The 15,916-nt window shown below is 36.9% G+C and overlaps 1 protein-coding gene across 8 annotated transcripts in view; it reads right to left on the bottom strand.

Moving 5' to 3' along the window:
• The window catches only part of lama2 (laminin, alpha 2), a 203,708-nt gene that overhangs the window by 150,784 nt on the left and 37,008 nt on the right, over nucleotides 1-15,916 (bottom strand). For all 8 annotated transcript variants that reach the window (XM_088626879.1, XM_088626882.1, XM_088626883.1 and 5 more), the window contains exons 2-3: nucleotides 11,523-11,693; nucleotides 276-388 (exon numbers count right to left, since the gene is read on the bottom strand). In XM_088626879.1, the coding sequence (XP_088483005.1) occupies nucleotides 276-388; nucleotides 11,523-11,693 (284 nt within the window). The remainder of the gene's footprint in view (nucleotides 1-275; nucleotides 389-11,522; nucleotides 11,694-15,916) is intronic.

The raw sequence follows: 15,916 nt of genomic DNA, 5'->3' as shown, positions 1-15,916 counted from the left end.
GCCAGCTCCCCTTGATTGACAGGCAACCTCCATTTAAACCAATGGAGGGGCCAGCTCTGTAACCTGACTCAAAGTGGAGGCACAACAATCAAGGACTGATTGTGGATCGATATATGCTGTAGGTAAGACAAAAGAGGACCATTGAACAACAAATTACAACCTCAAGAGAGGTCGTGGGACGAAGGTGTGCGCTCCCTTTGTCACTGTGGCTGGTAAAAACACTTTGTATTCCAGCATTGTCATACAATCACAGAATATGCAGGTTCAACTCTTACCTGTTTAAGATCTAAGGTGATAGTAACATAGTGGTACTCCATTCCGTTCTGGATGCTGGGACTTTGCCACCATCGGTTTGTGCCATCAATGGCGTATGTTATGGGGTGCCGCTCTGGGACAAGAAAGAAAATAGTCTAATTCTACTCTTAAAATAGGAAAGCACAGTCATATGGTAATTTAAAAAAAACATTACATTTCACTGAAGAATCATTCAAGAAAATTGTACAGGAACATGTGCCTTCCAACCACGCGACCAAAAGTGATGTCACTAGCTTCAATCTAAAAAATGATCATTGCTTTGCATTTCTTCAAATTGTCCCAGACTCATAGACATTTCTTACTTGAAGACACTTAGAACATTTTTTGCCAACTGTTTTTATTTGCAAAAACAAGAGTGGAATATGGATTCTGCAAAAAATGAGTTTGTATTCCATAGAAAGCCTTTTGTTTTGTTATGCTGGTAAGCAGCTTTGATGCTGGGCTATTTATAGAGGGAATATAGAGAGAATAGAGTGGGTGAAGTTTAGTTGGGGGTTTTGTTTAATGTTTTTTCTCTTGTAAATAAACGTAGCTGTGACTGGGTTTGAATGACTCCACTGTGTCAGCGCTCTCTCAGTACCCTAGAGGACAGAACAGAATAGAGCATAGATGAAGTGACCAGTCCCCCAAGCCTTACAACAGGAATCGTTAAGCATAAAGACTCTTCAACTGTTGTTGGATTTTGGAGAAGGTCAAGTTAGTTGCATAGTGGTAAATGTTTTATGAAGTGCCATTTAATTTACAGTAATTACATTCTGATTAGTTTTATTTCAATACACCTTTGTTTTAAACAACACTATTAAAGAAGTCAAATAATAGGATTTATTCAGTTTCTAATAACAAAACCCAGCATACCAAAGTAATGTTTTTTCTGGAAAGTGATTTCCAATTAATGTTTTTTCTTTTCATTAGATGGCATGTTCATTACACTATTTTTTTCTATGGCACATGTTCATGTTCTTCATGTTTTCTAGTACAATCCTAAACTTGAAAAGTGATCTCCATGTAGACATATTTTGTATGAGGATAGCTAATTGTTACACAAATTCAAGATGCATATAAATGTAAAAACACCACAAAAATGGAAGACTGGGAATTTTCACTACAAACTTCATTTTTGTTACATGCCTATTATATTTAGCTATGCATATATATACTCCATAAATCTATTTTGCAGTAACTGGATATTTTAGAAAAGCGACTCTCTGATTTAGATTTTGAACTGTAGATTTTATAAGCAGCCTATGTTCTCTGTGACTGTAAATAAACACAGCCCTCTGAATACCCTAAAAGTGTCCTACTTAAATGCTTTTTGCAAAAATTGAATGAGATGTAGATTCTTTGTTTGACTTTTGCCAGTCTATATGTAATTTCATTGTCGACATGTACAGTATCTAAATGTTTTATAAAAATGATTTAAAAACTATTTTAAAAAATGATCATTTATTTCTATCTGATACAGTATGCACAGTCTTTAGCCAAGGGTAAGGCTAAATCTAACATGAGGTTTAATCAGTATTTCAAAAGCAATAGTACTAAACGTAATAGAACTATAAAACTTAGTTCAGCATGAAAATAAAAGAGTACATGCAGTACAGCATTTAATAGAAACAAATCAAAAACTGAAGACTTGTATGACTTTCAATATTGTATTATAGATTGAGCACCTGCCAAAAACAGTTTAATATACAGTGCTATCCAGGTTATTAATCATTATCCAAAGAAATAAAAAAAACGCATGGATGTGAACATCACATAGAGCAGAAAGGATTGGATAAGGTCCATAAAAATGTGTTAGGGTCACATTTATTCATACCCCTGTTATTAGCATGTAGTAAATCCTCCTTTGAAAGGGATTACAGTAAAAAGAGGACTTCTGTAGTGTACTGTTTGAAGTTCCAACATTTCTGATGGGAATTCCTCCAGGTCCTTCAATCTCTTTGGTTTCTGTCATGAACGTCTTTCGTCTTTCTTGAGCAGTTCTGTTTTCAAGCCTCATTTGGCTTTCAAAACAAAAACGTTCAATTGTGTTGAGGTCTGGAGATTGATATGACCAGACAAGAGCATTTATTTTCTTTGTAATTAACCATTTGTCAGTTTTGCTAATCATGCTGGCATGCCTATTTTCCACCAACTTTGAGCTTCCTGGTAGAGGAACAAGGTTTTCATTTATAATGTCCTACTACCAGCTGGCATTAATGATTCCACCTTTCTAAACAATGGCTTTAGGACCTGTAGATGCAATACAACCCCAAAACATAAACGACTCTCTATAATATTTCATTCAGTGGTCATTAATATTTTCTCAACATTGACTAAACTGATTTAATGTTAAAAAAGACAATTTCTTGTTTAATCCATAATTATGGTTCCAATTGTTATTCAGATTTACTGTAGTTTGATCAAGTGGCCTGTGTTTTTGGTTTGCTTGACAAGAGACTTTTTCCTTGGAAACTCACCATGAATGCCCCATTTACATGGGCAATGTTGAACTGTCGTTTTCAATACTTTGTACCCGAAGATACTAGTTTGTCTTGGAAATCTCCAACAGCTGCTTTCGGAACACTTGTCTCACAACCTGTGATAGCGAGATGCACTTGTCTCCTCTTTCTGGAAAGCTTGACACTATGCAACCTTTTGTTTACATTTCTTAATACTGGAGCCTACATTGGAAAGTGGTAGATTCACTTTTTGCGGATTCTTTCAGATTTATCCCCCAATATGTAGAGGTCAATGACCATTTGCCTCCAGTCTTCAGAGTCTTTTCTGACCATAAACTTGATGATGAATGCTACTCCTGAATGTCTGCTGTGTTATATCCCTTCACGAACTTATGACGAGCAAAGTGTTATTTCTTGTTTGTACAGTATGTTCGCCTTGTGTTTGAGACAGTTTCCTCCATATGCTTCAGTTTACTCCCCCCAGTCTAAATACATACTAGTACGTTAATTGGCTTGGGAATTGCCCTGGTGTGAGTGTATGTATGTTTGTCTGTGTGTGCCCTGTAATGCAAACTTGCACCTTGTCCACAGTGCATCCCAACTTGTGCCTCCTGATTGCCGGGATAGGCACTGGGTCCTCCTTGACCATGTATTGTATAAAACAGTTAGAAAATAGATGGATGTATTTTGTTTAGAGGAAGACACAGAGGTCGAGAATCCATTTTACCTTCATGTTTTCTGAAATACAATTATTGATGATACAGTGACTTTAGTCTGTGCAATATTATTACAGTTGTGATATTTATAGACCACATTAATTTTCAACTCATTCTGTCATATGACTTTTTTATCCCTATTTAGACAGGGGTATGAATAAATCTGGACGGCACTGTATTTCTAAATGCAAGATGTTAAAATGTATTTATACCATTGAGTGGCACTGTAAATAATCTTGTAGCAACACACCTCCAAAATAAAGATTTTTAAAGTTATAATCTTTAATTTACATGAATTCTTCAATGATTGCATAGTAATTCAATCTCTGTTTTTATTTTCTGTCATCAAGTGGTCTCAACATGTGAATTTCAGTTAGGTGGTAGACAAAACAGCAGCTCAGATAAAATGTGTTTTGCTTAGTTTTTTTTTACAAAAACTTAAATGTGTGGCACTAACATTATGTTAATGCTACATATTTTGGTAAGAAGAAGTAAATTATACTGTAAGTATGACTAATTATTACAGAGAGAAAAGCTTAGACACGAATTGGAGGATTTACTTTGAAAGGAGTCAGCCAACCTAACCACAAAATAAAGCGATTTTGAAATGGTGTGAGTGCAACATTTCTGCAGCTGGAGAAGGCTCATTTCATTGATGGCTGTCAGTATTTAATCTGCAAAGATAAGTTAATAGAAATTTCCTCTTGTAAACTGCATGACCTCTAATTAGGAAGGTTGATAAAAGCATTGGAGGAAATTAAGGATAATCAAGGAGAATGAAGAAGGACAGAGAATGGACTAGGATGGTAATTGTCACTGTCTTAAAGACCTTTTGTCATTAACTAGGAGGATAAAGCAAGGTATAACAGATGTGAAATCACCTCAAGGTGGACTCATGCAGACCAAGGAGATATACATCCAATTGCAACAATCACAAGGAGAGGCCATTAATCATTAGAAGCAAAGATCAAAACCATACAGTATGTGATATGATTAATTAAAACAGCAATACTGTGAGAAAAGGAAAGGAAATAAGAATGAACAAACTGGTGTCAGAATTGACTTTCTGAAGAGAAACTAGAATGTTTGGACAGATTGGAAAAGGACTAAAGGAGATCCACAAAATTTAAGCAGAACACTTTAAGGGACAAAACCATTGAGGTAGTAGTATTTTAGCCAAAAGATGGATTGGAGATCAAAAGTGGACTAACCCTCCCTACATTAGAAACCATTCTCTAAGCACACTACAAGAAAGACTATCCATTAAAATTGTACAACAAGTTGACAATTATCTCTCAAGAGCCTAAAGACTCCAATCAAAATGTTTTATTCAGGCCAAGTGATCAAAACAAACAGCAATGGAAATCAACAAACAAATATGTACAGGAACAGTAAATAATTCAGTGTAAATGTCTCCACTTAAATGCAATAACACTATTGAATGGTGCCATAGGAGTTCAGATAAACTCCTACTAGAATGACAACACAGTAACAGATGAGGTGTTAATTCTAAAAGTGAATCTTGAAAAAGACAGTTACCCACTAAAGGAGTCCAAAAAGTAGGCCATCTTGTTACCAGTATACTACTGAGATAGTGGACTAAGTTAAATGCGGAAAAAAAGGAGTTTTACACTAGAAAACATGTGAACCAGATCAGCTAATTCTACTCCCAAAATGCCACCCACTCATGTTTTAGGGTGGGCTACATCAGGATATGGGACATATTATGTTTGAAGGACACTTAACCTCATCAAGGACAGATTTGACTGGCTTTGAATGCAAAAGGATGCTTTGTGAATGCCTCAAGCAAAAGAAAACCAACAAACCAAAGCCGAGAAAGCTCCATTGTCTACCATTAGAACAACTTACTCATTTGAAATAATGTCTGTTGTTTTATGCAATTGGTGTCTTGCAAGCACATACACCATATAAAAAGCTTCTAAAACTGTAGCCAAGGAGATACTTGGAAACTTTGCTTTCAGATTAATGTTTTCAAGAAAGATCCACAACGACATGGGGAAGGAATCTGAGAACTAGACGTTTTACAAAAACTGAAAGAAATCAGTGGGTCTATGTCACACAACACCCTATCATCCCTTAGACCAATTCCCCTCCCAACTGCAAGATAGTGTGTGCCAGGTATTTGAGGAACAAACTGATTGTCACGCCCTCTGCAGCCAGAGGGCGCTCCTACTCTGTCCTGTCCCTAGTTTCCTGTGCTTTGCTGTCCTTCTGGTATCTCTCTCTCTGGGGCTATATATTTCCGGGTCACCGATTCACCTGCGCTCAGCATTGATGTTCGTATGTCCTGAGACTCGCCTAGCACCAGGTTGCCCCACGTCCGCTGCCTGAGGGCATTGGTTTCTATACGACTCCTGAACTGCTGAGCCCGGGCTAATCCCCCGTTCCGCCGCTACACATATGGGTCTTCTTCCGCTCTCCTGCCTCTCCACGGTTCGTCCCTTCGGACATCTGCTTTCCTTTAAAAGACCCCCCAACCACAGCTAAGGTTTTGGTTTCCTGTTGTTCTAACTTACTCCACACCAAGCCAAATAACATCCCCACAGCAATGCACATATTTACAAATATATAGGAGTAATTTTCTTTGCTACTCTCACACAGATAATGGAAACCTCAATTCATATCAGGTTACTAGAACTACAGTACACCAGCTAGAAATAAAACCTTTAAACTAGAGAGTGTGATAAACAATCATGAACATAGATTTTCATGAACTGTTAACATTTTTGTGGTAGGCAGAGGTCATTTCATATCCTGTGCATACATGTTCACCCCTAAAACTGCTCACTTATCCTTACTGATGATGCCACTAGTGATGGAAGAAGTAGAATTCATTCTGTACCTTATAGAATACCTTATACCAATACAGTACCTTATTAGCACCACAAAGAAAAAAAAAACATTGCATTTATACGAGATAGTAATGCATTTATAGAAAAGGTGTATTTATTGTGCAGTGCTTCACCGTACATGCTGAACAGTGTCCCAGAACACTCAGTGTCCCAGAACAACTCCATGCAATCAAGGAGATCAGCAAGAAAAAGAAGTGGAAAAACTTTGACAGGCCAAGTCAATCTCCAGATTGAGATCCAACTGAGCTTGGATTTTACATGAAGAAGAAGACATTAAGGCCACAATACCTCAAGAATAGGGAAGGACTTAAAGTGACTGCAACAAAGACTTGACAAAGCATCTGAAATTATTATACAAAGAATGTGATAAGCTCAAAGAGTTACAGAATGAATGCAGTTATGGCCTCAAAGTAATATCCAAGAGAAGACAGCCTTTTATACTCTGAAATATACTTAAGCGAATGTGTCCTATTACTTATGGTCACTTGAAATCACTTGGTTAAACACAAAACATAATTTTGTTCTAAAAGCATCAATATATGTGTGAAATGCCAACATTAAATACACATATTAATCTCATGATCACACTTACTAAGAAGTGTGAAGTCTGTTACAAGAAGTAAAAAAATATATTTATTGTAAATCAAAAAATAAATTTTGACTTTGTTGTACCAATACATTTTAAGGTACATGTTCTTTACTAAATCATCTTTTAGATAGATTTAAAATATATTACAGTTCAAGAAGAATATGAATATATTGTATGTGTAGTCTATTGTATAATTTTACTCCAGAACTCCAGAAACAGGTAAAAAAAGCTCTTAACATTTAAAATTAATCAGATATATTTTATATTCCAAGAAAATGTATTCTACTTCAAACTTTCTTTCACTGGAGCTAGCTAAACTTTGGGCTTGACCTCATTATGTGCCTAAAGCTACTTCACTTTGTTCAAGACATGTTTGCAGGCTAAGGATTTCATTTTAATAATAATGTTAGAGCTTCAATGAGCTCCTTTTCATTGTTAATAGGTTACTAGAATATCACCATGATGAGTCTTGGAATGACTTGATTACTTATAAATCATGTTATAATGAGAAAAGCATTGCAAATGCAAATTTGAATCCTTCATGTAAATGTACTGTAAATATGTGATCCCACACTTACAACTTCCTGGCAGCTATATGTCCTACAGAAAAGACACTTAATTTCAAAATTACTTTGAAGCAGGGGTCATAACATCAGTTGAGAATGATGCATTCAAGATTTCTTGGGAATGTAATGAGATTCCTTCATTGACATTGACACTCACATTCAGCATAAAGAACATAAAGCAAATAAATGTGTCCAAACTATAAAAGTGTCCTGACCCATAGTTTTAAGTTATACTAAAGCTAAGGACAAAGCATATGGAAATATATATTTAATATATATTTATTAAATTATTAATATAAAAGGCTATATGGTATCCTTGCCTTTTACATGATAAAAGAACACCACAGCATTTCCTGATCTCTTCAGGTGGACCATTTTTAATTTAAGTGCACTGTTCAAAGACATGCATATACTAATTTTCTTACTAAGTTTGTGTATATATGTAATGTATTTCATTGTTATATAGTACCATCCTAATCATAACACCGGATAGCAAAATTGAGTATGGAAACACAGGTCACTTTCACATCTTACATAAGAATAAAAGAAGGGATACAAGCAAAAGGAGACCATTTAATCCATCTATCCCATTTAAAAGTTAAAGTGCAATTGATTCACCCCTTTCAATTATGATCTATTTTGTTGAATAACATTTAAAAAAATAGTATTTTAATTAAAACTTTAGCGCTCATGCTGAACACTTTTATGGGTTCATGGTGTCACGACTGTACTCCCTCCCCCTTAAGGGTGCTCCGGCTCTTTCACTTCGGACTTGATTCTGTGCACCTGTCCCCTGTTCCTAGTCCACCTTAAAACCCAGGCGCTGACGTTAATCCGGGCTCTGCAACTGATTTCCGTATCGTGTGAGTCCGGGACCTGGAAGCGCCTGGTCCTGTTAAGGTTTTATTCTCTGTTCCTGTTCCCCCTCCGCCGGTTCTGACCCGGTTCCAGTTTTTATCTTGTCTGTTCTTGGATGGACCCCCTGGCTTTGGACTTTGCTCTTGTTTGGATTCCCCCTTTGGATTTCTACTGCATTGTTTGCCCCGGACTCACGCCCTGGACACCTGCGCACTTTGGACACGCCCCCCTGTTTTCATCCCCGTATTCCTGCATGACTTTTTCCTAGTGTTTCCTCACTCCATCCTCACTCCATATTGTGTCGTCCACATAGGATCTGGAAAGAACTGTTCATTACACATGGTGCATGCCTTCATTTGTTTTTCTGTCTTTTGTTGGTCTACTATTCTAAACACTGTAATGGATGGTTGATTTTTTTTTTTTGGGGGGGGGGGGTTCTTCTTATATGGTATTTTTCTCTATATTTTTTCAGTACACCTGTCATTTGGGCCATGATTCCTGTAAGTGGGTTTCAAACCATTTTACATCACACATCTATTGGTCTCAGAACTTACCTGACCACACAGCCACTGCTGTTTGCTCACTTCTGTTCTTAGTTCTGAATGCACTTCCCCTTAGTCTCCACATTCAAGCTCAGAGAATAACATCACTATAAACTACACAGTGTGGCTCCACTGTAGAACATCGTAACTTCAGCACAACTCTGAAGGTCTGAACCACAGAGTGAACACAAGTACCAAACACAGCCTGATTAAAGTGCGGCTCCCAAATACTGGAGATATGAACTCTCTTTAGAATCAGGAAGAGTGGTGCCATAATAGTAGATCAGTTATACTTTACGAGCCCTATTACAGTTTTATGGGATCACCAGGTCAAATGTGAAGGTGGAGTTGTTGAACTCACAAAACAAAAATGCTTCCTTTATGCTTCTGTTTTGTGTGTTTCCAATTTTTTTTCAAAAAGACAAGGACTGGACAGTATAAAAAATGTTACTTATTTTATCTTTTGTACAGGCTGTAAAACATCATTATAATTGGTTTTCTCTGGCCAAAGCATTTATGCCCAGATCTCATTTGTTCCAATTTTATGTTCTTTTGCTAATGCTGACATCTGAATCATTCAATTAGTCATGTTACAAACTTTTCCATCTAACAAGGGAATTCCAGTTGCTTCCTGTATAGTGTGTCAAGTGTTTTGTAATTGTAACCTCAGAGACCTTTTGTAAAGAACAAAGAAATATCTGACTCTTTTCCCTTTTTTGTTTATTCTTTTGACATATTAATACAGTTCAACAATGTGTTTTTACTAAAGGTGAACATACACCTCATTCACATTGCTGGCAAAAGATGTTCTATGATCTCTATATCAAAGTTTGGTAACTTTTCTGTAAAAACTAATAAATTATATTTACTGTATATGGCACCTTTCAAGAAAAAAACACCATCCAAAAGCACTCTAATTTAATACCAATCATATAATGTACAATGTGGAAAATAAAAAGTAAACAAAAGAAAATGGGTATAAATATTAGACAGAAATTATAAAATTATACAATGTATACCCCACAGATATTAGACAATTTCATACATATGGGCATGCAAAGTATAAAAACCAAAGTATATAGTGCCCTGCAAAAGTTTTCACACCCTTCCTATGGTGTTCCATTTTGAGAAATTCCAAAATAAAACCAGAATGCTCAAATTAAAGACTTTTAAGACTAAGATAATTCACAGTAAACATCAACCAAACAGAGAAAAAATGAAATATTTATTCCATATGTTTAAATATATGAAGTCAATGTTTTGGTGGAAGAACGTTAGGCAGCAATTACAGTGGCAAGTCTCTCTACCACCTTTGCACACGTTTGGTGCAATTTATGCCCATTCATCTTGGCAGATGTGCCCAAGCTTTCACTTATGGACAACAGTTTTCAACCCATTCCACATATTCTCAGTAGTATTCAAGACCGGACCATGCCTGTGAGCTTCGGATCAAGGTGAATTGATACTGTTTTGAGTTTTTAGTAACTCGAGAGAAGTTTTCCTCTTCTATCTACACTTACTTTGTGATTTATTTTATATCAATCATATCAGGCTTTCCAGTTCCTGCTGAGGTGAAGCACCACCATAGCATGATACTGCCACCAGCATGCTTGACTGCAGGGATAGGGATGGTGCTGACTGGGGGATGTGCCGTGTTGGTTGTGCACTAGACATAAGGCTTGGCAGTTAGACCAAAAGTGCCAATTGGGTGTCCACATTTTTGCAGGACCACTCATGTTTTGCTGCAGGATATACCTGTAAGAAGGTTTTTCCACTCTACCACACGGGTCATCTTTATGATATGACTGTTGAAGGATGCCCATTTTCTCTCAATTCAGGCATTAAACTCTGTAGCTCTCTCAAAGTTGCTGTTGGTGTCATAGTGGCATCACTAATCTGTTTTCCCCTAGACTGGCTGCTCAGTTTGGGTGGACAGCCTGAGATGGTGTATTGGTATTACAATCCACCTTCCATTTCTTGATGATTGAGCAGACTGTTCTCACAGGGATATTCGGGGAATTGTTTTTTTTCTGTACTTTTCTTGATCTGTGATTTTCAATGACTGTAAGTCATTTTTATAATTTGTAATTCTATCTGACCAAGGCATCTTGCGATACTGTTTTTTATTTTGAATCAATGAGAACCACTATTATTGCAAACAGTCACTTAACTATGTGGCTTCTGAATGTAATTTTGTGTACCTCAATTAATTAAGGTTTGCCACAGCAAAGGGTTTGAGTACATACTGTAGGCAATCATGATTTTTCTGTTTTTCTTTCATGTTAATTATCTATTTACCCTGTTAGTTTTGTCTTTTAGTTTGTGTGTGTGGAATACTTTGTGTATTAAAAAAATAATTGCTACTTCAAATTGTCAGTTTGTATAAAACAACAAAATGTAAAAATTGTCAGGGCACTGTAAGCCCAGATCCCACCCAAGACTAATAGTCTATCCCTAAATCTGACAAACAGAATGTCCATGGAGGATTTTTAGTCTATGAAATACATGGCAATTACACAACATTTATCACCATAAACTGTAGTTTAGTTCTTTAAGAAATACATGAGTAAATATCACATTGCATTAAATTGCATGACAGGAATGAGAAGTAGAACCACATACCATATGGTCTGTTGCTGGCTAAGTTACAGACACGGCACTGGGGATTTCTCACTGGCTGCCCGGGGACATGCTCCACCAACTTGCAGTACATTTCAGGACCTCTTACGCCACATGTGGCATTAGTGCTGATCTCAGCCATTGAGGCAAGATTCAGCACTGCAGGAAACAGACCTAGGAAAGAAAAGACAAAAAACAAAATGGACTTACTTACATACAAAGACTCAAAGAAAGTGATCTCGTTTTTTTTTTCTTTATTGGCTGGTTTTACAGACCAATAATGGCTGAACTCCTGGGCTTTACTGAAGACAGGCACAGCTAAATTCCTCCAGTGGAACTGCAGGAGTTACAGTCAAGCACATTGTGCCCAATCTACAACATCTGACAGGATTGGAAAATAGCTTTTGAGTTTTTCCCTAAATTTTTCCAAAATTACTTGTCTAATGAATAATTAGTTCTACTGGGCAATGAAACCTGTAGAGCCCCAACTCACAGATTTAATGTCCTTTGACAGCAGTCGTTTGGAAAGAAAAAAGAAAGAAAGAGAAACTTAGTCCAATTAATAATTTTTACATTTTCTAAAATTTAAAACGTATTTATTTAAAAACCTATTTTTTTCTCAGCGCGAAAAGGTAACACTTTGAACAACATTTTATATTCCAAACATCAAGATAAAATGTTTGGGTTAATGAAAATACAATGGAAACAATGTAAGGCACAATAATGGATCGTTTGGCTTTCGTACAAACAAAGCTGATGTAATGGAATAAAAAAGGATTACATTTCGGTGATTTTTTAAATCAAATTTGAAGAAAGAACAAGTAAAATACCCTTTAATCTTTCAAAATGTAATTCATTGGATAAACACCTTGTAGTTGTATGAAATTAAATTTAACTTTTTTGAAACAAATAAAAAGCATCTTTTTAGTGTTCTTGTTGCTAGATTTACGTTTGAAAAAGAACACTTTGAAACATGTCTGGTGAATTCCCAAGTTGTTAGTGTGTGGGAATACCAAGGCTGAATCAAAGAATTACAATACTGCTTCAAAATGATTCCCAGCTGTTCTTTGCAGGCTATAAAGCAACAGTCCAGATGCTGAAGGCAAATGAACTGTGAAGAACATCAGAAAAAGTCAAACTATGAAAATAAGCTTTTATAGAAAAGCATGAAGCCAAAATACGAAACGTTCATTTGCAATGAAAAGATTCTGTCGCATCTGAATACAGTTGCTTTTTATTATGTAGAAATAGTCACATACTGTAATAATATATATTTTAGTCTGACAAGGTTAAGTAGGTTAAGCATGAGTCTGTTTATTTGTGGCCATATTATTTGGTTTCTATACTTTTTGTCTTCAGAAATCAGGTTACTATTGAGAAGGATACATCATCTGAACAAACCAAAGTGAGCAAGAAATATCAAGAATAAAATGCAGACCAGGAATGGATCTGAACACTTTTACAGCTGTTTCCAGCCCTGGATCTCACGTCTGATGAAGATGTAAGTGACAGAAAATCACTCCATTCTAAAAGCTAAGAGTCACAAGGGAAATTCACTGGCAGCATGTCAGTTTTTAATATTGAAGGTTGAGCTCTGAAAGACCCCCTAGCATATCAGACATTACAAGGGACAGCAATTTCGGTCTGATATATGTGTCAAGATGTTGTGCCATAGCAACAGTGTTGAAGACTGTAAAGGAGCATGCTGCATTTTTTAACATCAGATTATGATGCGTGTTTTCCAAAAACAATGATTTGTCCTATTTTAAACTTTATTTTTGCATGAATTTATGTGGAAATAAAAAGGAAGATCTGTTTACAAAAGTTGTTATAATGATTTATATTGATACCGCAATATATTTATACAGCAATAAATCTATGTTTCCCCTAAAACAAAGATCTATTCGTATATAATGTTATTAATAAAACTGTCTAGGATATTACAGTCTATGAACAGTTTTATGTGAGGTCACCTGAACTGCCATTAGTGTCTCATCATCATCTCTGAAGTTCCTTCCTTGGCAAATTTCCTTCACAGGGCCAGACAGATGCCAGTCTCGTTATAGTGTGAGACATGGACTGGAAGGTAGGGCACGAAGCAGATCGAAACTGAACTTTTCAATTGACTGAGCTGTGGCCGTCAACTTGTCTTGATGTGCTTTGTCAACTGCAAGTAGTGTACATTGCTTGCTTCAAAGTCATGTGTAGAAGTGTGGAGCATGAGACACTTTCTTGCGTTTGTTTGCTACTTTTTCACAGTCTCTATTAATGTGGTTTAAAAAACTCTTTAGTTCAAGGGTATCCACATCATTACTTTCTTGAACTATGAACTATTTTAGTATTAGTGACAATTGGTGTTCCCATTTACTCTTGGGTTTGCAAGGATAAACAAATGTTTGTCTGTAGTTAGTTACATGAAAAGATAGTTTTGCAAGTGCCAGTTAACTTTGTTCATTGATCATTTTTGTCACTCACTTAAACAGAAGAGCAATGACCCATTATTGCAGTGGGATAGACATCTTTACAGCTCTACTAATAGGCTGAACATGGAGGGACCTGGGTTCAATTTAATCAACAAACAACTTACATTTCTCACTTAAAGTTCACATGAAAAGCAACAGTATTATACACATGGCCTACTGAATATGGTAAAAATCACCTAATTTATTTACTTGCTTTTGTACATTCAAAGCCCACTTGCTTTTTCATCATATGTTGTTCCTTTTGTCCCTGTTATGAAATGTACAGTACCGTAAGTGTGTTGCATGTACCACTCCAACATAACGACATGTTTTGTCATTGATGTGTGTCCAGAGGATAATTGCTTACAGTATCTCTTAAAGCTCACACACGGCCTCGAACAACAAGTACAGGAGTGGAAGACGCGCTTTGAACAATTCGGGATGAAATTGAACATCAAGAAGACGGAGAACCTGGAATGCGGTGATCAAACCAATGGCACAATCGCAGCTGGTGGGGTCCAACTGAACAAAGTGACCCAGTTCAACTACCTAGGCTCATTTGTCAACTGCACTACCCTCCAAGACGCCAATACGCGAGTCAGCGCCGCTTGGATGAAATGGCGGCAGGTCACTGGAGTACTGTGCGACAGGAAGATCCCTTTGCACCTAAAATCCAAAGTCTACCGCTCAGTGGTCAGACCAGTGGCCCTATACAGAACTGAATGCTGGCCAACGACAAAGAAACATGAACAGGCACTCCATACGATGGAAATGAAGATGCTGCGATGGACCCTCGGCTTGACAAGACCAGACCATGTCATGAATGAAGGGGTGCGGAAAACACTCAAAGTCGCCCCAATCACTGAGAAAATGAGGGAATCGCGCCTGCGATGGTATGGACACGTGCTCCGCAGCAAGGACACATCAATGGCAAAGACCGCCCTCAAATTGAAGGTGGAAGGCTGCCGGCCCCGTGGACGACCATTTACGCGCTGGCTGGATCGGCTGAAAGACGACATGCGCCTCGCAAAAGTCACCTGCCGAGATGCCGCAGACCGTACGAAGTGGAAAAATCGGTGCAAACAAGCAGACCCCACATAAGTGGGAAAATGTGAAGAAGAAGAGTATCTCTTAAAGCTGAGCTATCAGTTTCCCGAATCAGCTTCAGTGTTAACCACAAATTTTATTTCTCAATGTAGATTCCACAATAATGTGAAATATGTACTGGACAATTCCCTGCAATGCATTGAACAGCTGAGCACTTTTTTATAAATTTATTGTATGAAGATTACCCATACACAATTCAAGATTCTGCAAACCATTACTTCAAGGTTTTCAATTACCTTGTTATACACTTCCAATACCAGCAACCACAGACTTGACAGAAAAAAAACTAATAATTCTAAACAGAGGGCAAAAATAATTACAGGTGTTTTAAAAATATTACACCAATTTGAATTTTCTTCAAGCAGGACTAAGAAATATAGTCAACCTCAGGCACGCCACTCAAGAATGTCCTTTTGTTTGACAAATTTATTCTTCACAATCTATAATCTGCCTACCTATTTCAGAGGTACATATAACTGATAATGTTTCAGACTAAAGGAATACGGCCTAACACACTAAAATATGCTTTTAAACCAGCATCTGGCCTTGAGAAATATCACAGCATTAAGCACTATTACCCTCAGATTTGCTGTGTCTATGAAAAAGTAAATTTAAAGGGGGCAATGAGAAACAGATTGATTGATACTGCAATGATTTTTTTCATCTTCCCTTTATTCATCAAAGTCAAGGGTCTTTCTTTAACTGCTGCATTATCTAACCTCAATGCCATGCGGCGCGAGAGAGGCATTCAATCATACTCCATGATAGGTCACCTTTAGCAATTACATATCAAGTCAGAGACAACTGTATATGTTACAGTACTCTTGG

Source organism: Lepisosteus platostomus, chromosome 3, assembly GCF_059453375.1.
Source record: "Lepisosteus platostomus isolate fLepPlt1 chromosome 3, fLepPlt1.hap1, whole genome shotgun sequence".
NCBI classification, from domain to species: domain Eukaryota; kingdom Metazoa; phylum Chordata; class Actinopteri; order Semionotiformes; family Lepisosteidae; genus Lepisosteus; species Lepisosteus platostomus.
The sequence above is the reverse complement of the archived record's forward strand: the minus strand, read 5'-3'. Positions and strand labels throughout refer to the sequence as shown.